Below are 26,485 nucleotides of genomic sequence, written 5' to 3' on the forward strand. Positions count from 1 at the left end.
AGGGTTGGAAGGTAGGAAAATCTGACAGGAATAAGCACGAGCAGGCCCAGCCTTGGAGTTAGCTTCCGTGGTCAGTGGGATTCTGCCTAACGCTAGGTGGATACTGTATGTATAAACAGGTCCCTCTCAGTTTACACTGTGTACAAGTCAAGGATGAGTGGGGTGTGTCAGGAAGTGTTACCAATTTTGCACAGAGAACCACAGTCTTGGGCTTCTTGGAAGAGCCAGACTCCAGGAGCGGCTGAAATGTCAGGAGGGTGGGGCCGGCTGCCAGGAGTGTGTGGTGGCCCAGCCCGTGGTGTGGAGAGAGGGATGGGTGGAGGACATGGAGACTCTCTGCCTGCAGCAAGAGGAATGCTGCAGGTTGGTAAGGGAGCAGCCGAGAAGACCGTGGACCGAGGAGGGAAGTGTGTGTCGTCACAGTGGGAGAGTCTTTGCAGGCAAGGGTGACAGGAGAAGCTTCTGCAGTCACAGCCAGGAACTGCCCCCCTCAGAGCCTGTGACTAAGTCTGTGCCTGTGGTGGTGAATCTGCTCTGCCTTTCGGAGGAGAAGGGCCTCTTGAAAGCAGGCCACGGCAGCGGGTCTTCTGAGGGGAAAGGGGAATCTTTTCCCACCCTCTTCCATCAAAACCATCCCAGGACAGGATCTGAAGGACCAGGCTTGCCGAGTTGCTCCTAGACCACAGACTTGGAGGAATTTTCTTTCAGCAGTGGTCTCTGCAGGGACACACTGAGGATCAGTAGGGCTGAGTGAGGAAGTTTCCACCTCCTTCCAGTCACCTCAATGTCTACTTTCGCCATGAAACCTCCCCTGACCGTGCCAGCCCTCACTGGTCATCTTCTCATGGACCTTGTAATTTAGGATTTGAATAGGTATCACCCCTACTAAATCATATTTTGTGGTCTTGTTTTCCCTTTCACTTCCTTGACTATAGGAACCATAATCCACACTTCGTGTTGAGCCTCACAGTGCATATGGAGTACACAGCAGGGTTCAGTACTTACTCCCTTGATAAGCGATCAGGAGCTAAGCATTCTTGTCACTTTCCCACCAGAGTGGCTCGTATGTGCCGGGCACCATGTGACACAAAACAGCACAGGTTCTGACTAAGTGCTTCTCAACCCAGGGGAGCACTGCCCACCTGGGGGTGTTTGGAAATGTTGGGGAGGGAGGTTTCATTGTCAGTTTGTCTCAGAAGCACTAACAACATTAAATACTAATACGTGGGGATCAGGGCTCTGAACCACCCGGCGATGACCGGAGAGCACGCTGAAGAATTATTTTGCCATCCACCTTGCCGATAGGGCCTCTTGTGAACCTGTTATGGATGTGGGAAAAGTCACAGGAAGGACTGGACATGTTTCTTCCGTGAAGTCTGAAGTAGGTCCTAAGCTCCCTCCTTTCCTTCTTTCCGGGTGGAGAGAGGAATATAGGCTGTAAACTACTTGTGCGCATGGCATGAAGCTCTTCTCACAGCTCGGATCTGTCTGCCAGCACACCTCTGGAGGTAAAATGGGCCGGCTCCAAAGCCAGACTGCAAGGAAGACGATTTTAATGTTCTTTGTTCACCGCCCACCCACTGTCTCTTTCAAGGCACATTTGTAAGAGAGTGGCTGAAAAGCATGTCATACTTGGTCTTCAGTTCTGAGCAGCTCAGAAAAGAGTCTTCAAGAAAAGATTCAGACAGACTTTATCTTGGGATAACCTGTAATGGAAAATAATCTTAAAAAAAAAAAATGTATATATATATATATATAAAATTGAATCACTCTGCTGCTGTAAGCCAGAAATTGACACAATTTTGTAACTCAACTCTACTTCTATTGAAACAGAACAGTTGGACATGGGGTGCCCTAAAATCTGAGCAGCAGGGAGGCGAGAGGAGGAGGTAGGTGTGAGGTCCCACTGTGAGAGAGGAGGCTGGTGCAGTGATCTCTTCTCTCCAGTCTTTGCATCCTAAAGTTGGCCCGGTGAAGCCAGAGGTGTGCTGAGGGAGTGTCGTTGCTCAGTCTGCAGGGCAGTGACTAGAGGGAAGAAGACCACTTGCCTATTGTCTCCTTTGGAGAAGGACAGAGCTCTGGGGGTGAGTGAGTGTCTGGGAGCAGAGAAGCTGGTGGGGATGCGTGAATGTAGCAGGGCCACCATCACTTCTTGCTATCCGTATCTGACTCAAGGGGGCGAGACTGGATGGGCTATTGGTCTAGTCTAGCTAAGGTTTGGAGAAGTTGGGGAAAGTCCCTCTCACCTTCACAATGTCCTTCTTCACCATGGAAACTACCTTCAATCCCAGAGAGCAGGGTTGGGGAGGACAGGCAACATGTGGTTCAGAAGTTGGCCAGTCTCTGTATCCCTTCAGACCTCTAGGAAGCCCTCTTTTTCTCTCTTTCTTCAGTTTGAAACGAAAACTGCTCATTCATATTTTAATGTGGATTCATTTCAGAAGGGGTTCTGGAGTGGAATAGAGAAAATAATGAATACTTGCTATGCAGAGCGTTCCCTCCTTGTATAATCTCATATTCCTCACAGTAACCCTTTTAAGTGGGATATTTTCCTCATTTTTCAAGATGAAGAGACCAAGGCTTACAGAACTTGGAAATTAAATAACATGCCTGAGGACAGCCACTAAGCAGCAGGTCGCAGAGTCGGGCTCAGGTCTGACTCAACCCAGAACCTGCGCCCAGGTGGCAGGCGTCTCTGGGGCGTGCTGAGGGGAGGGCACCCTGCCAGTGACATTCTGGACTGTGTGCCTCGAGCAGCACTGTTTTCCACTTGCTTTAATCATGGACGTGTGGCCTGTGGGAAACAGGCTTTGTGGGCTCACTCGGGACAGTGTAACACTGTCCATAAAATGTCTGTGGTGAAGAATTGTATTAGGAAACTTTGAAACATGGCCTGTTTCATGGTTTGGAGGCAGCCTGTAAGAGCAGTGGTCACCGCTTCTAAGAGGTCACTGTTTATGTCTTGGCAGTGGACAGGTTTTAATCACATGGGAGCATTTTTTGAGAAGAGAGGATGACTCTACTTACTTATTTATTTAGTAAATGACTTAAAATTCTTTTTTAACATTTGTTTGGCTGCAGTGGGTCTGAGTTGTGGCGCTCGGGATCTCTGTTGCGTCATGTGGGATCTTTCGTTGCTCACATATAGTTGTGGCACAGGGACTTAGTTCCCCCGCATATGTGGGATCTTAGTTCCCCGACCAGGCATCGAACTTGTGTCCCCTGCATTGGCAGGCAGATGGTTAACCACTGGACCACCAGGGAAGTAAAAAAAAAAAAAATTTTTTTTTTAAATAGTAAATGACCTTAGCCTGAGCCATTGGAACTGCTGGTGGGTTGGTGTTGATGGGCACATGCTGAGAATACAAAGATCCAGGGGCCTATGCCCAGAACTGGTGGAGATTTCTGGATGTTAGGCTGCCGGGCATCATTCTGTGATGATGGGAGCAGAAAGTGTGCGCAAGAATTCAGATTTATTCTGGAGGAAAGAGCGTTAATGATTCAGAAGAAGCCCTGTTCTTCAGAGGGAGGAGAAAAAGACTGGCTTATCCCTCCCACCTTAAAATTTTTTTTAAAAAATTGTAGTTATTAATAAATATACACAACATAAAATTGACCATCTTAGCCATTTTTAAGTGCACAGTTTGGTGACATCAAGTACATTCTTGTTGTTGTGCAACCGTCACTCCAGGACGTTTTCATCTTCCCCAACTGAAACCCTGTCCCCGTGAAACACCAACTCCCCGCCCCCAGCCTCTGGCAACCACCCATCTGTGTCTCCTCCCTTTGTGTGTGTGCAGAGCTAAGCAGAGGGCTGACATGGCAGATACTTACTATTTGTCGAGTCAGGTGAGGTGACCTGTTTCAGAAGTCCGTGTGTCATCGGCCAACCCGGGACATTCCCCTCCCTCCTGGCTCCAGCGCAAAGCACTAGGCCTCTGAGGGGGGTTTTCAATGAAATGGCCACATGGAATCACAAAAGATTCAGGCAACAGAAAGAGAAGTTGAGGGTTTCTTTTCCGTATTCAGCTCCTTTTGCCATCTCCCAGCTAGGCTTTGCTTTCTGGTTCTGTTGTACTTATATGCGTCATCTTGTTTACTCTCAACCCTTGCTTCTCATCCTGGGGGTATGGTGGGTAGCTATAGAAGAAGGTGGGAAGAAGATCATGCAGGGGATGAAGCTAATAAAATGAAACAGCATATCTCTGTGTGTGAGGGGTTCCTGTGTTAACAGAGACGGTGTCTCCATGGAAAAGTAGAAGAAAACCATCCTTAGATGAATACATTGAACCCAGAGGAGGGTCTCTGTCTTTTCTGTGTTTCCCCTTTCCCAAGGGGTGGCCAGTGGTGTAATTCTGGCTGGAAGCTTATTTGACAGACATGTATTCCTGTATCATTAGGAGCAGAAAGCTCACATACAAGTGACATCAAGTAGAAGGAGGTAGTTGTTTAATATCAGGCAGTCTGAGCTCAGGAGCTTCTTCCCTATGGAATGACAGGGCACAGCAAAGGCCTAGATTCTCACAGGGAGGAAGGAAGGAGTGGTTAGCTGTTAAAGCTGTCATGAGGAAATCGAGAGCAACCTTTGAGGCCCCTTTGATGTCACCTTCCTGGGTCTCCAGGCCTGTAGAGTTTGGAGCCTGGTCAGGCTGTATTCCTCTGTGGTGTCCACACCCCTGGACAGACCCAAAGCATGACCTAGAATTGAGTACTTAGAATACAGGTGACCAATTTCGTGGCCTGCCTAGCCTCCTCCCTTTGTTCACACCATTTACAGTTTTTTCATCGATCTTTGTGGGGAAGGAAGTAAAAAGGAAGGAAAGGCAGGCTTGGCACTCAAGTCACCCAGGAAGAGAGAAGGGCAGGGGAGCCCTGTGTGTCGAAGAGGCCTGTCTTACAGGTCAAGATCCAGGCCACAGGGACCTCCAGTTGGAGGTTCAGGGGGCAACTTAGTGTCTCCTGTTCAGGGCTGTTTCCCTGGATCACCCGCCCTGGTGTCAGGTCCCAAGGTCTGAGGACTCATGGTCTTTTCTTTTATCTACACACAACCTTACAGGAAGTTCCATGTGTTCACCATCACCTTCCAGGGTCTGCCCCGTGGCCCTCCTCACCACAGCCCCTCTCACTCCAATCTAAAGCCTGTTTCTTTCTTAGATTGAGTCAAGTATAAATGGATTGATGGTTTTCCTTGGGCTGAACCTGGCTCACTCACCCCTGGTGCTCACGGTGTGAATGGAGGAACACTCCACTCCTCACTCATGGGAACACAGCCTTCCCTAGGTATTACCCTGCTGTCTGGCATTGTGCCTGCCTGGATATGGTTTTTTATCACCACCACCGATAAAAGCAAGGAGTGGCTTAAGTGTCCATGTTTAAAGCAGAGCCTCCATGGACCATCTGACATTTTTAAAGGTGCCAGCAGCGGGCCAGGGTCCCAGAGCTGGTTAGACCTGAACTCAGAGACTCTTACTGCTCTGCAGCAGTGCCCAGGCCCCAGCAGAAACAGAGGGCTCCTGTGTGTTTGGTCAGGCTGGAGTTCAAGGTGCATTCTGTGCAGATGAGGTGTGTGTTGGAAGTCAATGATTAATGCTCCCGCTGCTGCCCACATCCCCCGCCCCATCCTTGTAACCTGCCCAGATGGGGCAGGAGTGAAGTCTCCAGAGAGCTCCCGGCGGAGGCCTGCTGACACAGGGCTGTCAGAGTTGAGGCAACTTGATACATGGAGCCGGCGTGCAATCAGGAGCCCGGAGACCTGGTTCCTGTTTCAGTCCCTCTCGCTTACAGGATGAGCGTCGTCTCTCTGGGACTTGGGTTTCCTCACTTAGGGAAACAAAGGGATAAAAACAGTGGCTCTTAATCAGAGGCTCGCTCAGAGTCACCTGGGTAGCTTCTTTAACCTGCGTTTTACCCAGACCCTGCCCCTCCCCCCCAGGTGATTCAGTCCTCCCAGGGCAGGGCCCTGGTATGTGTGTTTTCCCAGGTGAGCAGATTCCCTTTGAGAACCACTGGACCAGATAATCCTTAAGGCTCCCCAGACCCAAGAGGCCCCTCCTCCCTTCTTTCCTCTCTTCATTGCTAAAAATCTTTGAGCACCAAGTTGGGGTGTGGACGTGGGGTGGGGCATCCAGGAAGGATACCAAAGAAAGGGAAGGTTCAGCAAAAGGTCTGAAGGACCGTTTGAAGTAAGAACATCAGTGTGGGTGCGCCCCTTGTTGTTCAGTTGCTCAGTAACTTGGCAACCCATGGACTGCAGCACACCATGCTTCCCTGTCCTTCTCCGTATTCCACAGTTTGCTCAAACTTGTGTCCGTTGAGTCAGTGATGCCATCCAACCATCCCGTCCTCTGTCGTTCCCTTCTCCTCCTTAGACTCCCCTGAGTCTGTTAGAGCCAAGGGAAGAGCAGGCAGACCTGGTGAGGACTGACCTGGGAAGACAGGACATCTTTACTTGTTCTTTGAAGATAGGGAGGGACCTGGATATCGGGGCCTTTCCCATCCTCATAGGTGTTGGAGAGGGATTTGAATCCAAACTCCAGTTCTGTCACTGTGTGACCTCTGGCAAGGTCATAACTACCCCCATGCCTCATTTTTGCCATTTGTCAAAGACCCACCTAACAGGGCTGTTTCGAGAGTTAAACAGAAGTGTATACATACTTAGCCTGGTAACTGCTCCTTAGATAGGTGGTAGCTGCGTGATTTCTCCTATGAAAGTCCCCAGAAAGGATGTCTCCTGGGGTTCTGTTAACATTCCTCTTCTCCTTCACATTTTGTTTGCGGAAAGAGAAAACCACCCAGTGTATTGAGTTCAATCTTAATGGCTGTGAGTGAGTGAGTCACTCAGCCCCCAGGTGTGGGTCTGGCTTTCCCTTCTCTACCCTAGAGCATTCTACCCTCTTCCATTGGAAAAAAGAGCAACTTCAAAATCTAATGTCTGAACTTGAAACTCCTGTTTGTCCTGCCCCCTGAGTCAGGAATTCCAGCCCCACATGCCCTTGTGTGTAGAAGCTGCGGGCTCAGCCTAGGGTGGAGGTAGACCTGCACCTCACCCTCAGGGACATTTTGATGGGGATACATGGCTTCGTTCAGATGTGAGAGACAGGACTTTACACAAAAATGTGTAAAGTGCTTTATGGAAAGGCTACTTGGATCCTCGATGGCCTTGCCTGGAGACTTAAGGCTCTTTCTCCTTCAGGGTCTTTGGCCTTCCCCACCTCTGACCTTCGCTGAGTTAACTCTGACTTGTCTTTTTGGTCTCAGACTAAATATCACTTCCCCATCAGCCCTTTACTGCCCCAACCCCTATCATAACCTCCCTTTAATCTTTCAAAAAGTACTCTGTGTACTTTTAAAAAATTTATGCGTTTATTAATTTATATTATTTTTGACTACGCTGGGTCTTCGTTGCTGCGAGCGCGCTTTTGTCTAGTTGTGGTGAGCGGGGACTACTCTCTAGTTGTGGCGTGCGGGCTTCTCATTGTGGTGACTTCTCTTGTTACGGAGTGCGGGCTCTAGGGCGCACAGGCTTCAGTAGTTGTGGTTTGAGGGCTTGAGAGCACAAGCTAAGTAATTGTGGTGCCTTGGCTTCGTTGCTCCACATCATGTGGGATCTTCCCCTAGCAGGGAACGAACCAGTGTCCCCTGCATTGCAAGGCGGATTCTTAACTGCTGGACCACGAGGGAAGCCCTGTACTTTTTCTTACTGCCTATCGCAGTTCAGTTTGTGTAGCTGTGTAATTGTGTCTTTAGTGTTTGCTTCCTGTAAGCTCCACAAAGGAAGGGCCTGTTTCTGTTTCATTCATTGCCACATTCTGGTCTCTGCCAGGTACTCGACGTTTGTCGAATGACTGCACAAACGGGTCACAGGGCCCTAAAGTTGGCAGGAATGTAGCCAGGGAAGCTTTCTCAGGAAAAAAGAGGAGAGGTGGGCCTGGTGAATAGTTGGATGAGCATGTTTGCTCCATCTTGCTGGTCAGGAAATTCCTTCCTCTGTCTCACCTATATACCCCTTGGGCTGTAATTTATTCTGAGTTGGCCCTTGGTGGGGCCAGAGAATTTCTGGTCTCCACCCTTGAGAGAGTAACCCTTTCTAAGTCTGATTCAGACAGTCCTTCCTCCCCCTCCCTGTGGGCCCCACCCTCCACCTGCTCTTCTCCCAACTGACTCAGCTTGGCCCCCTCTACCCTTCCTTTCAGGGTGTCTTCTCATAGTCCCCTGTCTGTCATAGCCTTCCTCCCTGTGTCCTCTCTGATGGCATCTGGCCGGGTCTCCCATCTGCAAGTAGAAGCCACACAGGGGTCGGACAAGACCTAGGCTTTCTTGGTCACGAAACCACCCCCAGCCTCTTGCCTGGTGTTCGTGGACACCTGACTCCCACAGGAGGCGGTTGGCAATGAAGTCTAATGGTTTGTTTGTGCTAGAATGGAAAACCAGCAGCGAGAAGCCTTATTATTATCCAGCCCCTGATTATTGTTGTTGTCCTGCGTGAGCTTGGTATCTGCCAGCCTGAATGGGCTTGATGTCTGCCCCTCTCCTGCCTCCTTGCTTCCAAGCTCTGCTCTTTCTCTCCTGTTGTCTGCTTGCCAGAGGACCCCCCACCCGCCTCCCCCACCCCCGTACCTTTCAGCCCTGCCTCCAAGGCCATAGTCCTGTTTTTTTTCCCTTCTCTCTTGCCTGCCCTCCTCACAATTCTACCTTTTTGTCTTGTCTCCTTTCTCCCAAGCTGCCTCTCTTCACTCTTAAATCCCAGGAAAATCACCTTCTGACAGAATTTTTCCTTGGCTCTATGGGAGGCAAGTCTCTTCATAATGACTCTGCAAATTTGTAGCACTTTGTGGGTATCAAAATGTTTGTACATCCATGAACCCTTGTGAGATGGGGTTGGGTTGGTAAGGAAAAGAGGCTCTGCAAGGTTAAGTGATTTGCTGATTTGCCTTCAGGATATGAAAGAATCAGAACCAGTGCCCAGGCCTTCTGATTCTCAGTGAAGTCTAAACCATTCCCTGTCATTCTGTCTTACTAGCCTCCTGGTTGCCTTTCTGCTTCAGCTGAGAAAACATGTCCCCGAGTCATCTGCTCCTACTTTGGAACTTTCCTTTAAATTGTCTAAGATGCGACCTTCCTCTGCCCTTCACCTAACCCAGCCTCTGTCCCCTTCTTTCTCCTTTCCAGAAAGCTCGGCTCTCTTCTCCCTCAGGAACATTCCCCATTCTCTGTTCTTTCCCTGTTGCTTCTTACAGCCTTTGGGTCCTTGTTAATGTTTCCCTTTGATTTTAGCCAGCTATATAGGAGTTCCTACTGTAGGAAAGTCTGCTTTCTAGTAATATATGTTTACCCAGCATATAAATTATGGGGCGCTGATTCACATGACAAAAGAGGATTCACTTTCAGTAGCTGCCGTCATTCGTTGCTTTTAAGTGACTATTTGTGGATTATTTTGGAAAAAATGGAGATTAAACCCAAAGCTAGTGTTAGAAACCACAGCACTAGGGAAAGGGGATGTTTTATCTAGATAGCACCTACTTTCTTCTGTTTTTATATCCATTCAACAGAAAGGTATTGAATGTGGCCTTGGGCTTCTCTGGTGGTTGGGTCAGTAAAGAATCTTTTGCAATGCAGGAGACCTGGGTTTGACTCCTAAAGAAGGAAATGGCAACCCACGCCAGTATTCCTGCCTGAAAAATCCCATAGACAGAGGAGCATGGCAGGCTATAGTCCATGGGGTTGCAGAGTCAGACACAACTGAGTGACTAACACTTTGACCTCTTAAGACTTTGTCTTGCAGAGGACAAACAAAGAATCAGTCACAAAAATGAAATTGATGCCGTGAAAGGGGCCGTGCACAGTGCCGTGGGAGCAGGACTGCAGTCAGGGAAACTTCCTGGAGGAGATGGGGTCTGTGTTGAAGTCTGGAAGGATGTGCACAGGGCATCCAAGTAAAAGGGAGGGGAGAAATGGAGTTGGAAGAGTGGACAGCATGTGCCGAGACCCAGAGGTGAAAAGGGGCGTGGCATATTAGAAGAACCAAGAACCCTTGCCTTGTCCTTCTCCCCCCAACCCTCCTCCGCCACAGGATGGGAATGGGTGGGGCTCCAGGTAGACCATCCTTTGGATCATCAGCTGTAAGGCAGTCAGATCTGAGCCTAAGGAAGAGCCTCTCTGGCCCACAGAAGGCCAGTGGAATCCAGTGGACAGCGCTCTAGGGCATGTGTGCCATGGGAGGCCTCCTTGGATTCGCCATCAGAAGACAAACCAGGCTCCACTTTGAAAACACAACATCTCAGAGCCTTGGTTTCCTCATCTGTGAAGTGGGGTAATAATTCCTGCCTGGCTTCCCTCTAGCTCAGAGGCACAAATGAGATAATGACCGTGGAAACACCTTGTAAATTGTGAATAGCTGGGTGGTTGGATGATGGCAGCAGAGGCAGCAGCTGGGTGGTGATGAAGTTGATGCTGTTGGCCACAGACAGAGACAGTCTCTCTTTTCATTATGCAGAACCAAGATCAAACTCTGACAGCTTGTAATATTTTATTTGCAAAGGCTTTAAAAACTTGAGACTTGGGAAGTGAGTATTAGAGAAGTAAAGGAAAGATACCACCTCAGCTGCCTGGAAGACTTTGCAAGACCTTCCAGCTCTGAGCAGAGGGATGGCTCGAATGACCTCCCTCTGAGGCTGGGAGTTGTCACCCCAGGCCTGTAGTTCTCTGTTTTCCCTTAGCTGCTGGAGCCAGGAGGAACCTCAGAAGCAAGCTGTTTATCTTGTAGGTTTTTTGGTTTATTTTTAAATTTCTGACTGTGACGATATTTATTTTTTCCTTTTCCCTTTCCCCACTTCTCCAGCTCAGCATCAGAAAGAGACCATCTGTCCCCGGCCTTGCCTGCAGCCATTTTAGAACCAGCAGCAGGCTGCTGCTCAAATTCTGGTCCCTTCTCCTCCTCGCCTCCCTCCCGCACTGCCTGTCTCTCCTCTGGCCCCCGCACGGGTCAGCTTCCCGCCTCCTGTGGGCTCTCCATCCAGGAAAACCCTCTGGTCTGGATAAAGCCCCCAGCCCAGGGCGTCCGGGCAGCCAGGTCTGTGGGGAACCTGGGTGCTGAGGCATGGAGGGAACGGCTCCCAGCCCAGCGCAGGCAGGGCCCTTGTCCGCTCTGACTGGTTTCTGATCAGAATGGTATTTGTGTTCATGTGTATGTCAGGTCTGGACTTGCTTCTGCCTCTTTGTGTATCTGTGTTCATGGTTGTGTGTGTCTTCTGGCATAGACACTCAGAAAGAGTGACTTAAAAACTACCCTCTGCCAGCACATGAACATCGTTCCTCGTTTCTCTCCTGCCCCTCTACTCCAGGGCACACTCGGTTCCCTCCCCTCGTGTACTCCTTTTCCATAAAAACACTTCAAAGCCGCAGATAAGCAGAGGGCGAGTACTTCACGGTGTGGAACCAGAATAAAAGGATGCACTTCAGTTCTGCAGTGTGGGGTAGGCTTATCCATGGCAGAGTGGAGCATCAGCTTCAGAGAGTAATGAAGACTAGGAAGGGAGTTTTCTGAAGGCCATCTGGTTTATTACTGGACGTTGTGGACGACGGGGAGTTGAGGAGGGTTTTAACCTTCCTTTCGAGCTCTCTTCCCTCCAGTTTGTTGGCTCTGTGAGGAGGTGCCTTGCCGGTGGTCTCCCCCCCGCCGACTCTGGCTGACTTCCTTTCTCCCACGGGAGTGTCGGTCTGTCTCATGCTTTGGCCTCGGGCCCACTTTCCACACTGAGCCCTTGGTGTAGGAATGGGGGTAACACAACGTACTCCCTGGGTCATTGGCGGGTGGGGGGCGGGATGGGATGAGACTGACTCAGGCCTCCGAGGACCTCCTCCTGTTGACACAGGCAAGCGTCTGGACCTGCTGGGTCCTTGGGGCTGTGTCTGCTTTCTGTGCTTGGGGACGAAGGAAGAGGGAACCTAAGGAAACTTCCTGCCACTCTCCCACCCCCACTGCAGCCCACACATCCACTCCCATTCGCCTCCTCTTACACCCATCCTTTCCCCAAACACACCCCCTCCTGTATCTCTTCTCATAGGCGAACACGCACTCACATCCTTTAGTTGCTTACAGCTAACTGAAGCACAACTCAGTGTCCGCTCCCACCAGGACAGCTCCCCCCCTCCGTCAAGCCCCTGCCAGCACCGACTGTGCCTGCATCCCTGTGGGCCTCAAGCTGCTGGGGAAACTTGTCTGACACCCCCCCGCCCCCCCCCCCGCCTGGCCCCTTCCCGGTGGGGGCTCCAATAGCAGGGGCTTAGGGTTAGTGATCTGGTTGGTCGTGGTACGAGGGACAGGGTTTGAAGCTGCATTTGCAAGGCAGTCAGTGGTTTAGCGCTTGGATGGTTGGCATGTAGGGGTGGCTTCAAGGCCTTGGTGAGCTGCTAGGAGACTGAAGGCCCCCTCCTCCAGGCTGTGCCTTGGTGCCAGCCCTGCCTGTGCCCCCCTCTTCCTTTTCCTGAGGCCCTGCTGGGTCACAGGAAGAGCTCAGGAAAACAGGCCTATTGTTTTCTTTGGGGAGGGAGGGTGGGAGGCCCTCTCAGCCCAGCCTAGTCTCAGCACCGGATAAATAGAGGCTCCACAGGCCCTGGCAGCCCTGCTCTTCCAGGGGAGAGGGTGGTTTGGGTGCAGCCACCATCACGCCAGCTCTCATCGGTCCCCTCTGTGGACCGCAAGTTCCCATTCTCTTTCCTGAGTGGCCCTGTGGTTCTTTTCCTCATCCTCCATCCACATCACAGGTTCTCTGAGCCTCTGGTCCTCTGTGGAGTCCTGGTGTGCTTGGCAACAGGGGGAGGAGGGGCTGGGGCCCACACTTGTCCTCCTGTCCCCCAGCCCGGGGGCAACCCCACCTCCTCGCTCTGCTCCCCCATGGAGGGGTGGGTGGGATGGCACCTTGCCTAGGTTAGGGAGCCACACCAGTTGCAGCAGGAGGACTTGCCAGGGCATATCCCAGTGAATAATCACAGTAGGGCTGGAAGTGCAGGAGAGACCGGACCTTCCCTGGTGTCTTTCCCAAGGATTCTCAGTTCAGCTCAGTTCAGTCGCTCAGTCGTGTCCAACTCTTTGCGACCCCATGAATTGCAGCACGCCAGGCCTCTCTGTCCATCACCAACTCCCGGAGTCTACCCAAACCCATGTCCATCGAGTCGGTGAGGCCATCCAACCATCTCATCCTCTGTTGTCCCCTTCTCCTCCCGCCCCCAATCCTACCCAGCATTAGGGTCTTTTCCAATGAGTCAACCCTTCGCATGAGGTGGCCAAAGTATTGGAGTTTCAGCTTCAATATCAGAGTCCTCCCCAAACTTCAGAGTTCTGGTTCTTTCTACCATTCCAGCAGCCTCCTACAATCTCCTGCAAGGGACAGACCCTTCCAGATCTGAAAATTCTCTCCAATTCGTGAGTCAGCAAAAAAGTGGGGGTCAGACTTGCCACTCCTACCTGCTTCTCCGGCAGTTGCCTCACAAGCAGCCTTACCCCTGAGACCTCAGCGTATGTAACTCTTCTCAGCGTGTTAATTCTCCATGCTGGCGTCTTGATTTACAAGCTCCTTGAAGGTAGAGCCAAGGTTTAAGAACGCACTCTTTGGCAGGCAATTTAAAAAGATGCTGCAAATATTGATGCTAACAGTTTGCATTTATTAAAGTACTTCAGAAACCCCTGTCCCCCTCTGGGGATTTCATCTCCGTGCAGAGCAGACACCACACACATGACTCTCCCCGCTTGGAGGTGGATGATCTTGAAGCAACAGCACAGGGAGGCACGTGGTCAGAGCAGCACCGAGGCCAGGGTTCGACCTGCCAGCTCTGGGCCACTTCAAGAAGTGTTGACCCCAAACCTGAGGGGCTGGCCTGCTTTTACCTTTCTGTCACCCGCCCTTCAACCTGGATTCCCCTGTGCTCCAGACCTTTCCTGTGGATTTCTGCACGCCACCTGTGAGGGAGTAGTTGGGGTGTTCCTTCTCTCCTCCTGTGTCTTGCAGCTGAGCCTCATGGCTCCTTCATCCTTGAGCTTCAGTTCTTATCCCCGCTGCCTGCCACCCCATCCAGCCAGGCCTCAAACATGGATGCATAAGCTCTTCTGCATTTTCTCTTGGGAAATAGTCACCGCCTTCATTTTTCACCAAACGATTCCTTGGTTTTCAGAGAAGGAAGAGGAGAATGCCAGTCAGTGCTGGTCCCCAGGCCTCAGAGTAACTGCCTTGCTATTTGTGAGAGCTCTGTCACCATCTTCCCCTTGTCCTTTCTCCAGATATGAGCTGGGGCCGGGGGCGAGGTCGGTCCAGGGAGCCCCTTGAGGATCATCAGAGCAAGGGAGAAAGCTCCCAAGACAGTTTGTGCCCAGTTCTCTCCTGACCAGTCCCAGCAGTGAGCAGAGGCCCCAATGAAGGCTCAGGTTGGCACCTTGGGAAGGATCAGGGCCCTGTGCCCAGTCCTCATTTAGCTAAATTTAATCGAGTACACAGCCTCTGCCAAATGCTGGGGAGATTCTAAAGCATAAGGCAGTGCCTTCAGAAAGTCTTGGGCTACAGCTGGGCAGACTGGCACACTGGAAATCATGAGAGGGGAACTGAAGACAGAGGATTCTGAAGGGACGGCCCATTCCTGCTGCCCCCTTGCCTACCCCAGGGGTCTCCTCTCTATTCATCCAGCTTGGTGCCTCTTCCCGCCCCCAGCCCTTCCAGCTCTTTATCTTCCACTCCTTCCAGAAAGCTCTCCTCAACCAAACCCACCTCCTCCTTGCTCTGCTGGCATTTAAAGTTTAAATCAACAAGCATCTGAGCACCTTACGGGTACTTAGAAACACACCTGGTGCTGTGAGGAAAACAGGAATCGGCGCCAGCTGATGCCCGAATCGTGTGAGGGCAGTGTCCTGCGTGAGCAGCATGTCACTGCGTGTGTGCACGTGCAGGTCGGGATGAAAGGTGCGTGTGGAACGCCATCCCTTGAATCGCACCTGGAGGTACATCTACCTGTAGAGTTAATGTAGATAACATCACTGCTGTCTCTTCATACCGGAACACATACACATGATTATAAATCACAGATGACGTCATACGGTGTAAAGTCCAGTGCCATGTAATGTCTCCCTGGCAGTTTTTGACCTGGATGAGGGAGTCTGTCAGGTGTCTCACAGCCCCGCTCTTCAGTAACTGATCTGAACACTTTTGCTGCCTTCCACAACCTCTCCACCAACTGAAGACCTGGTGGCTTAAACAGTAAAGAATTTGCCTGCAATGCAGGAGACCCAAGTTCAGTCCCTGGGTCAGGAAGATCCCCTGGAGAAGGTAATGGCAACCCCCTCCATTGTTCTTGTCTGGAGAATTCCATGGATAGAGGAATCTGGGGGGCTACAAATCTGGGGTTGCAAAGAGCTGGACACGACTGAGAAACTGACTTGCACTTTCACTTTCAGGAAATGCTTAGTAACATAAACCCTAGTGAATGAAAGTAGCCACAGACTGTTGTTCCACATGCTCGCGATTCAACAAAAATGATTTTACGTATGACACAGAGAGCTGCCCAGGTAATATAATAAAACATTCGGGCACCCATATCTGTGCAAGTCTGCAGAGCTCTCATACCAGGTGGCAACCGGGTACCACCTGAGTGTGGTTCCTGCCCTGAAAGAGCATCTCTTCTACTTTGGGAGATGAGAATTTTCATCTCATAATAATGAGATAATCATGCGAAAAGTTAAATAATGAGGTTGTGCTCCAGCTTGTTTAGTTGCAAGGAAGCTCTCAAGTGATGCTGAATACAAGAAGTTGCAGCAGAGACTCTGGAGCCAGGCTATGTGCATTCAAATGCTGGCGCTGCCACTTGGTTACCCACTTGACTTTGGGCAAATTATTTACTTTCACCTTTGGGCAAGTTATTTACCTTCACCAAGCCTCGATTTCCTCATGTATAAAATGGGAATCACAATAGTATCAGTGTCGTGGAGTTTTGTGCTATTAAATTAATTGGTAGTACTGCTATCATGTTGATTTTGATTTACTTAAAGGTCCCGAATCTCACTGCAGTCTGAGCACATGAACAGCATGCAGCACAGCCAGTTCCTTGGAGCTGGAACTGTAGGGTGATACTGAGTCGTGGTAAACCAGGCCCAGTGAGCACTAGTCAGTCCCCTCTCCCCCCACTTCCCTCTCCTTCCATTCTGTTCTGTTCTCAGCTGGCCTCTATGCTCACAACAACCTCTGCCACCCTGACTCTCCAGGTACCTTCCTGGTGTTTTCCCTCTGGGTTTTAGTTGGAATGGCCAAGAGGGAAATTTGCCCTCATTTCTTTTCTCTTGGTCTCAGACTGGCTACCCTTGGATCAGGAGCCCATCTTTTGGACTTATGAGCTATGATTGGGGTAAAAAAGGAACCACATGGTTGAAAACAGGGTCCCTTAGGCAACAGGAACTTTGATGAGGGCAAAGCAGGCCTGGAAGTCAAATTTTGAGGGCAGACCTGGGCTCCTCTGCTTCCTGGCTGTGTGTAAGCCTGGGCATGTCATTTAATTGCTCTAATATTCCTTTCCTGTAAAATAAATATGCCAATAACACCTACCTTACAGTTTTCTATGAGATGATACTTCTCAAGCACTCAGCAGTACCAGGACCAAAGAAAATGCTCAGAACCTGCTAGCTGTTTAATTATTACAGGGATGTGGGGGGTGGGGTAGGCCATGAGAGAGAGCTCTGAGACAGAAAATGTGGGAGATGTCTCATGAGGTGGTCAAGGTAGGCGGCACAGGGATGGGACAGATAAGAGCATCCTTGCTCAGAGAGTCCTGGGAAGGCTGTTAGACCCCAGCCGTCCTTATTGTCACCCTTCCCTGATTGCCCAAGTCTGGGGGATCACACGAGAGCAACCACAGAACTGTAGAGTTGTTTAGTGTCTGCCTTCCCCACCAGAACTCTGTTACAGCAGGGACTGCCCCATTTTACTCAACTATTTTCCAGAGCCTAACACAACTCCTGGCACACGGTAAGGAAGTAATACATAGTCATCAGGTTGGCAGCTTTGTGGAATGTGGACCTGAGCATTTAAAATCATATGGTTATGGGGACTTCCCTGGCAGTCCAGCCATTAAGACTCCATGCTTCCAGTGCAGGGCATGCAGGTTCAATCTCTGGTCTGGGAACTAAGATCCTACATGCTGCGTGGCATGGCCAAAAAAAAAAAAATCATAGAGACAGAACCAGAAAGTGTTCTCATTGAAAGGGAACCCAGAGAGGTTAAGTGACTTGCCTACAAACATACAGCCTGTTAGCAGCAGAGCCAAGAAAAGAAACCAGGTTGCCTAATTCTAAATTATATGTGTAGTTATATTTTATCATTGTCTGTATTTGTCTTAGGATTTTTTCACATGTGTTATTAGCACTTTGAGGGGGTCCCTTTCATGTGAGTAGGTTAACTTTCTCAGAGTGGCAATTGTCACTGTCAGCAATAATTTATGGAGTAATATGAGAGGTGCTTTAGGGTTATTATTTTTACAACAGTTCTATTGATGTGTAATTCACACAGCACAAAACTCACCCTTTCACAGAATTTTAAAGTGGTTTTTGGTATATTTACAGACTTGCTATCATCACTGTCTAATTTCAGAACATTTTCTTCAGCCCTAAATAAAACCCAGTACCCATTAGCAGTCACTGCAATTCCTTCCTCCAGCCCCTGGAGGAGGACTAGTCGATCTACTTTCTGTCTCTGTGGATTTGCCTATTACAGATGTTACACATAAATGTAGCTGTAAATATGTGAAGTTTTTTTCTTTTTACTGCCTTCTTTCATTTAGTGAGATGTTTTCAAGGTTCATCCATTGCTGTAGCATGTATCATTATTACTTCATGCCTTTTTGTTGCCAAAGAATATTCCATTATTGCAATATTATATTATTGGAATATCCATAAATGGATACATCACATTCATTCATCAATTGATGGACGTTAGGCTGTTTCTACTTTTGGACTGTTATGAATAAAGCTGCTGTGAACATCTTATGTACAGATTTTTGTGTGTTCGTATGTTTACAGTTGTATTGGGTATCTACCTAGGAGTCAAATTGCTGGGTCATGTGGTAACTCTATTTTACTTCCTGAGAAATTGCTAAACTGTTTTCCAAAGTGACTGCCCCATTTTACTTTCCCACCAGCAGTGTATGAGGGTTCCAAGTTCTCCGGATGCTCATCAGTGCTTGTTATTGTCCATCATTTTGATTAAAGCCATCTTCGTGGGTGTGAAGTGGTGTCTTGTTGTGGTTTTGATTCTTTATTCCCTAATGACTCATAGAATTCATGTGCTTATTGGCCACTGTATATCTCTTTTGGAGAAATGTCTATTCAGATACTTTGCCCATTTTGAAATTATTTGCCTTTTTATTGTGGAGTTATTTTATTCTCAAGTTTTTTTTAGTATTCTATATACAAGTCCCTTATCAGGTACATATCCTTTATCTACATGTCCCTTATCTATGATATATAATTTGCAGATGTTTTTTCCAATCCTGTGGGTTGTCTTTTCACCTTCTTGATGCTGTTCTGTGAAACACACAGTTTTAGGCTTTGATGAAGTCCAATTTACCTTTTTTTTGGTCTTTTGTTACTTATGCTTTCAGTATCATACGTAAGAGACCATTCCCTGATCCAAGATCATGAAGACTTACTCCTGTGTTGTTTTTTGATTTTTTATTGTTTTAGCTCTTACCTTTTTAGAACCATGATCCATTTTGGGTTAATTTTTTGTGTGTGGTATGACCTAAGGGTCCAAATTCATTCTTTTAAATATGGATATCCAGTTTGTTGAAAAGACTGTTGAATGATCTTGGTACCCTTGTTGAAAATCTGCTGCTGCTGCTAAGTCGCTTCAGTCGTGTCTGACTCTGTGCGACCCCATAGACGACAGCCCACCAGGCTCCCCCATCCCTGGGATTCTCCAGGCAAGAACACTGGAGTGGGTTGCCATTTCCTTCTCCAATGCATGAAAGTGAAAGTGAGTTCGCCCAGTCGTGTCCGACGACCACAAATTGATGAGTTTATTTTTGGATTCTCAATTCCAGTCTATTGATCTATATGTCTGCCATGTGCCAGTATCACGTGGTCCTGATTGCTGTAGCTTTGTAGTAAGTTTTCAAGTTAAGAAGTGCAAGTCCTCTAACTTCATTCTTCCTTTTAAAGACATCTTGTCTCTTGGATCCTTTGCATTTTCATATGACTTTTAGGCTAAACTTGTCAATTTCTGCCCCCCAAAACCACTTGGGTTTTTGATAAAAGTACACTAAAGTGTGGATCTTAATAGTACTAAATCTCCTGATCCATAAATGCAAGATGTTTTTCCATTTACTTAGGTCTTCTTTCATTTCTTTGAACAGTGTTTTACAGTTTTCAGCGTACATGTCTCACACTTCTTTGGTTTGATTTATTCTTTCTGATACTCTTGTAAGTGGAATTGTTTTCTGAATTTCCTTTCTGGATCATTAACTGTAGTATACAGAAATAAGAGTCGGTTTTCATATATTGATCTTGTATCCTGCAACCTTGTTGAAGCTGTTAGTGAGTTTAATAGATGAGATCAGTGTGTGAAGTTGAGGTTGAAATTCATGGGTTGGATAGCTTGTGGAGGGCTAGAATGGCTAGTGATTTCCGGGAAAAACACACACACAAAAAAAAAACACCACCACCACTTGGGATTTGACTTGGCTGACAGGAGAGGTCATCTTTTGGCGGGGTTGGCCCCTGACATAGATAAAAGGGGCATGAGCTGAGTCAGTGCAGATGGGGGTGCTGTGGCGCCCTTGTAGGAAAGCAGTAGCTCTCCACCACTATGCCTCCTTTCAGATCCCTGATGCTTCCTTTCGCCTGTTAGTAACTCCTCAAAGCAGCACAGCCTCTCCGAAAGGGGCCACTGACCTTCACATTGGAATCACCCAGGGGATCTGTTAAACATACAGATTCCCCTCCTCACCCCAGACCTGCGGTGCTAAATCGGAATCTCTGGAGCAGGATCTGGGATTCTCACATATCCTAAAGCACCCTGTCTAGCATCTGTTCCCAAGCTTTTCCAACTTTATTCAGGCCCCAGACTCCCGCTTAGCAAATGATCTTCCCTCCGACGTCATCACTTAAGTCAGAGTCACTGGAGCTCCCCCATCTTCCTTTGTCTTTAATCTCGACAGAGCAGTGACTCTTCACGTCTCATCTCTTCCTGTCCTTCTCTCACCCTCCTTCATTAGTTACCTGTACCCTTGACCCCATCCCTTTCCACCTGCCAGCAGCTGGCTGGACAAGAACCAGGCTACTGAGAAGAGTCTGAGCAACAAGGCAAAAAGCTGGAGGAGGCTCCAGAGATGTGCACTTGTGCAGGCGGGCAGGCCAGAACCGCCTGGTGGCTTCCCAGGAGCAGAGTACTTCTCTCTGGGGATGACCCTTCTAGATGGCCATAGAAGAGGGTGGCCATGCATGCAGACAGGCAGATATGTGAAGGGCCCACATCTGAAGCCAGATCAATGCATTAAATCATATTGAACTGTGTTATTATGTATTTCTGGGCATTCTGAATCCTTGAGTATGGCACTGTTGTATTTGATCAGTGCTGTAATCCACTGATGCAGTTTACGTACAAATAGATACACATGCACCCATGTATATCATTAAACAACAAGTTGTCAGGCATCAGCAGTCACTTTTTAGTCTTCTTCCCTTAAGTATTTAAGATCTTCCCTATTTTGAAAACCCTCTTGTCTGACCTTGCTCCCTCCTCTAGCCGTCATCTGCTTTTCCCCTTCCTCTCCAAGTTGGACTTCTCCGTCGAGGGTGCTGCCCCCAGAGCCTTCACTTCCTCATCACCCCACCTCCCCCCAGCCCCCGCAATCTGCTCTCACCACTACAGTCTGCATGGGGATGCCCAGTGGGGCCCTTGGTGCTAAGGCCAGTGACGCTTTTCTCAGTCCCCTCCGACCACCTCCCCTCTGGTGTCTGTTCCTCTGCTCGCCCGTGTGCAGCACGTGGGCCTTCCTCAGGGGCTGGCCTTGGCCCTTCTAGTCCTCATTCCCTGTGCAGCCACCCTGAATACCATTTCCCACACTCACAAACGGTCTTTAAATCTTTCTCCTCAGACCCTTGTTTCTAGCTGCCTGGTAGACATTGACTTCCGTGCATCCCCAAACATCTCAAACTTAACATCCAAACCCAAGCTGCTGTCCCTCAGCAGGGCCTGGCCTTCCCTGCTCTTCAGTTCTTGTCACCATTCAGACACCACCTCTTCCAGGGAGCCTGCCTGAGATTCCCACCCTGAGTCAAATTCTGTCCCCTGAAACCGCAGAGCTGGCTTATTACCCAGTCCAGCTTCCTCTTAGCTGTATGAGGAAGACGAGGCCCTGGACAGTTAAATACTTGCTCAGGGACACATAGCTATGTCCCCCTAGAAATCACTCTCCAGTGCTCTTTTGTCTACTCCAGACTGGAGTGCCTTCCATTGCTCCCATGGCGCGTAACCGCCAGGTGTCCACGTGTCCACACTGGGGTGCTTGGCCTCTCTGTAAGATCACATGGCCCTTGAGGGGCTGTCCGTGGTTGTCATACAGCACGGCTGAGGTCCCCATTGTGCCTCACTGAGAACTTGTCACATAGTCAGATAAATATTTAATGGATAAATGCAAGAAGACAAAGTCACCTGGCAGATTTCCCCAGATTAGGGCCCAGGGCAGGGCCGATGTAGACACTTACTCAGGCAGTATTTAGCTGTTGTCTGATGATGGGGCAACTTTAAGTATCTGACTGAGGTGTTTGGACTCCCTTCTGGGCAGAGGAGCAAACTCAGGAAGGCAGGGAGAAGCAGAAGGCAGGGTGGGGAGGCAGGCGCTCCAGGAGGAGGGGGTGGAGGGATGGGCCTGGAGTAGAAGCTTCGGGAATGGAGAGGAGACACGCGGGCATCTTGAAAGGAGAAGGAACTGGGGAGAGGATGCTGCCAAGTTGGGGCTTGGGTGAGGGTGGTGCTGTCGTTGAGAAGCAGAGTGGGGCTAGGCCTCCGTGGAGCATGTTCCCTGGAGGATGTTTTGGACCAGGACTCCTGTGTCACACACACAGTCTCAACTTAATTCTCAGAATAACCCTTTAAAGTAAGTGTGGTCAGCCTGGCCGGGGGTCAGGAAACAGGCTTGAGGCCATTAAATCCATGTCTGAACGTGAGTGTCTGACCTCACAGGCTGTCCTTTCATCCCTCGGTGCCTCCCAAACAGAGTATAAGGAGAGAGACTGGGGGCTCAGGTTACAACCTCTGTTTGTGTTGATCTGAGGTGATGATGCTGTGTAATTGTGACTCTGCCAGGCCGCTCGTACCCCCCTCTTAGATTAGGAACATCAGAAAATCAAGTCCATGTGTCCTTTCTCCTGTCTCTATCCATCTCAGAAAGAATTAAGATGGAAAAAAGGACTTCCCAATGGTTCGAGTTTAGAGGCCCCAGGATGGATGAGGCCATTCTTTGGGAGAGACTTTTTAGGGAAGTGAGTTCCCTTCAAGCCTCTGAGTCTAGACTTGCAGGTGGACAAGATAACTTCTTCTTGGTCCCTTGCAGCTCTCAGGTTCAAGCAGACCTCTTGTCAGCCCCTCTCCCTTTCCTGTGGGGCCTGCAGATTTTTAGACCTGATTTTAGACCTGTTTTGTGTTGTTGAGTAACTTAAGTTGGAGCTAAGTAATTGAACATAGAACCGGGAAATTCTTGGTCTGGCCAGCCCAGGCCCCTTCAGAGCAGGTGGAAGGAGTCCCTCTGCAGCTTCTGTCAAGGTTCCTGCAAATCCGGCCAGTTCTGGAATGTTCTTTCAGGCTGCTGCTTGCAAAGCCCTGGGCTAGGTGCTGGACAGGCAAGTAAGCAGGGAGGATTCAGTCCCTTCCTTCCAGGATTTACAGACAAGTTGGTGCACAGTTACGGCATGTGGAGGCACGGGCTCTGACGAGGATGTCCGGGAGCCAGGGCCGCACTTCCGATCCTCCCAGGATGTTCCTGAGGCTGGGGTCTCCCTGGTCTCCAGCCCGCCAGGTTACCTTCCACATCCCCTTGCTGCAGTGGGTGAAGGAGGAGGTGTTCTTTTGGTTTGTTTGGTTTTGGGAGTTTCTTTGGTTGTTTTTACAAAAACCCTATCTTGATTTTCAAAGATCAGAGAGAAAGGAGCTTTATATGCTATACTTTGAGGATTGTCGGCAAGGAGGCATGGGTGTCGGCCGGGGGAGTTTGTTTCCTGAGTGGCATGTGCCTCGCCTCCATCCTGCAGGTTGGGGAGAGCCTGCCTGTGACTCCAGGCGCCTCGGGCTGGCCTTGGCCTGCAACCCCACCTCCCAATCCCTCTCTCTCAGAAAGGAGCCCTGCCAGAGGGTGCAGGTGGCCTCCCTGCAGCTGTGCTGCTCAGCCCAGCAGGCCATGGCGTTTGTCTGAGCCCTGTGGGCCCTCACCCCTCCTCTCCTGGTACCACTTGGCTCCAAACTAGGGGAACTGAAAGTTCTCCCTTTGCACCGCCTCTCCCTGCTCTCCATCCCCTCTCCCCGCTCCAGATCCCTCTACCCCACCAAATGCTGGGAGCCCTGGGCTCAGGACTGGGAAAGGGGAGAAGGGTGGCTCTCGGGCTCCGGCTCCTCCTAGCTTTCCTCATCCCTGCCTTTACTTTCACTGCACACACGCCTGTGGCCAGGTACCGACTTAATAAGCATTTTGTGGGTATTGCCCCATTTGAAGTTGCCACTAGCCCAGAGGTGGGTACTCAGGTGTCCCCCCTCTGAAGATGAGGCCACAGGCTTTCAGAGGTCGTCACTGAGTTTGAAAGCAGCAACCTGTCTAAATAGCCAGCAGGGCTCTGCCTCCTGTTTTCTCTTCCCTTCTTCTGGCTTTCCCCTCCCCAAACATGGACTCTGACCCAGTCCCAGAAGAGGGCAGCTCTCCGTCAGATCCCAGCAGCCTTGTTAACACAGTCATGTTCCCTCTCAACTCCTGGTCGAACAGCCATCCCCACCTCTAGCTCGTGTTCCTGTTCTGAAGTGCTGATACCTCATTGTTTCTCTCCCCCTGCCCCCTCAGGACCCTGCAGGCATCTTCGAGCTGGTAGAGGTGGTCGGCAATGGCACCTACGGACAGGTGTACAAGGTGAAGCTCTGGGTGTGGCGAGAGGGGGCCCTCTCCCATGGGCCTCTCTGGAGTGGGCCACTGTCTGGAGATTTGACAGGGGCTGGAGGGATTACAGGGGCTGGGGGCCCTGGGAAAGGAGGGGGCCCAGGGAGGGAGAGAAAAGGGATAAAGTCAGGAGGAAAGGAAGCAGCGAGAGGTGGGTGTCTTTACCGGCCACTGCCTCTGAGCTTAGAACCAGCCCTGGGTGTGGCAGGAACAGTTTGGAGCTGGGTGGGGTGAAGAACGGGGACGCGGAGGGCAATGGGAAGGGTATGGGAACATGTGTGACTGAGCTCAGAAGTACAGGTTTGGCTTCTCCTGAGTCCATAGGAGACCCAGGACTCAGGGTTGGTGAGACGTAGAAGGGGCACCCTCAGCAGAGGGGAACCCACTTTCTTCAGCTCCCCTGACTGGCCTGCAGCAGGACTGGGACCAGAGTTAGGCCTTCTGCTTTTGAGGCTGCCTCCCTCCCCCGCCTCCACAGCAGTGACATTTCCTCGACCACGGGCTGTGGCTTTTGGCCTGGCCAGTCTGGCCCTTCACGTGGTCTAACCACCAGTCACACTCCACGGGGGAGGCATTCTCAGCAGAGAGGTACTCAAGGTGGATGCTGGCCCCAAGCACACACCTGGCTGCTTCGGCTCTAGATATGGTGCTCGGCCTCTTCACTAGTCTCCTGTGTCTCAGGGGCCAGGGTTTCCTGGGTCACTGGGACTACCCACCTGTCTCTTACCCTTCTTCTCTGTCAGCTTTGGAAGACAGGTGCGCCCGCCACCCCAGTCACGCCATCTCTAGTCGTTGCTGTTCTACTGCTTCTCTGGAAAACTGCTGGGGATAAAAATAATCCCTGGGCTGGCAGTCCCCCCTACACACCTTTCTCCTCCCCGGGAAGCCTTGGGCCTTCCTACTGGAGCCTGAGACGACTCCTGTTAGGAATTTTGGAAGGATGAGGGGGGCAGAGGGGGAATGACAGGGACACACTCTAGAAGAAGTTTCTTCCCATGAGCACTGGTGGTGGGGTATCCACACGGCAGTCAGCCCTCCTGTGTTTCTCCAAGTTCCTTAAAATCTCAGCCCTGTCTACTCTCTCCTGTTAACAGTAATAAAAAGCCCTGTGTCTGTGTCTGGGGTGGGGGTGGGGGTGATTCTGGGAAAGACTTCTGTCCAGAGAGGTGAATCAGGAGAGGACCCAGGCAGTCTGTCTTGCATAGAAGATGCTGGAGAGGCAAAGCCCTCCTCCCCCAGCTGCCTCTCCCAGCTCCATGCCGCTCCATCTGAGGATGGAGAGGGAGCCTTCACTCCCTGCTCTAACTTTCAGACAAGGCTGTCTAAGCCAGAGAGGCTGAAGCAAAGCACAAGTGTCTCTCCCTCATCCCTCTTGAGTGTTTCAGGAGAGGAGACCCTTCGTCTTTATCCAGCTTAGCACTTGGAATCCAGGCGCGGTGATTTTCCTACAACCGACTCATAAACTGAGGTGTCTAGCCAGGGGCATTTTCTAAGATAGAAAGCAGCCAAAAATTGTGGCCTCTCCCAGAATTAAGCCCCTCCCAAGTGCAGACCTGACCCCCCCATGCCTGGCTCTCCATCCTGCAGGGTCGACATGTCAAGACTGGGCAGCTGGCTGCCATCAAAGTCATGGACGTCACGGAGGTAAGACGCGTGTAGGGCGGGGGGGTGGTCGGAGTGTTGAGAAGGGGGCTTGGTGGGGGGACTCTCAGGATTCACCTCCCCCCATTCACGTAGGATGAGGAGGAAGAGATCAAACAGGAGATCAACATGTTGAAAAAATACTCTCACCACCGCAACATCGCCACCTACTACGGGGCCTTCATCAAGAAGAGCCCCCCAGGGAATGATGACCAGCTCTGGGTGAGGAGCGCCCCTAGCCTGCCCCAGTTAGTGCATCTGTTCTCCTGCCTCTGAGCACAGCTCCTGGGAAAGCAGCACGTCAAATATGTGTGGGTGTTGACAAGACTCGGGCCCCTCCCAGCAACGCACAAGCCTCTCAGGACGATTACTCTCCAATTACTCGGCCACAGCCCGCTTAGCTCTTTGGGGCCTCCCCCAAATTCCCTCCAGGCCCAGAACATTCCTAAGAGTCATCGCCTTTCCCGGCCTGGGCACTGTTGCCCGCTAATTCCCCGGCCTCACCCTTTTTGGGGCTCAGCCCAGCCCAGCCCGGAGGAGAGGGCAGCAGGGAACACAGCCATGGCTGGGGCCTGGCGCTCAGACCAGGTCCCCCTCCCAACAGTTGCTAGACAAGTACTTACTGAGCGCCCCCTGTGTACCCTGCGCAGAAAATCATGAGTTGTGGTCCCTCCCTCCA

At 50.3% G+C, this 26,485-nt stretch overlaps 1 protein-coding gene across 50 annotated transcripts in view; it reads left to right on the forward strand.

The window, feature by feature from the left end:
• MINK1 (misshapen like kinase 1) overlaps positions 1-26,485 on the forward strand; it is a 47,644-nt gene that overhangs the window by 6,608 nt on the left and 14,551 nt on the right. For 41 of the 50 annotated variants that reach the window (XR_014079234.1, XM_081578917.1, XM_081578916.1 and 38 more), the window contains exons 2-4: positions 24,073-24,138; positions 25,753-25,809; positions 25,903-26,028. Coding sequence is in view for 49 of the 50 variants with exons in the window: in XM_081578917.1 (XP_081435043.1) it covers positions 24,073-24,138; positions 25,753-25,809; positions 25,903-26,028 (249 nt within the window). In the remaining variant the exon portion in view is untranslated. The remainder of the gene's footprint in view (positions 1-24,072; positions 24,139-25,752; positions 25,810-25,902; positions 26,029-26,485) is intronic. The other 9 variants (XM_081578940.1, XM_081578946.1, XM_081578947.1 and 6 more) reach the window with 1 other exon arrangement.

Source organism: Giraffa tippelskirchi, chromosome 3 (genome assembly GCF_054371585.1).
Source record: "Giraffa tippelskirchi isolate mGirTip1 chromosome 3, T2T-mGirTip1v1.2.pri, whole genome shotgun sequence".
Classification (NCBI taxonomy): Eukaryota; Metazoa; Chordata; class Mammalia; order Artiodactyla; family Giraffidae; genus Giraffa; species Giraffa tippelskirchi.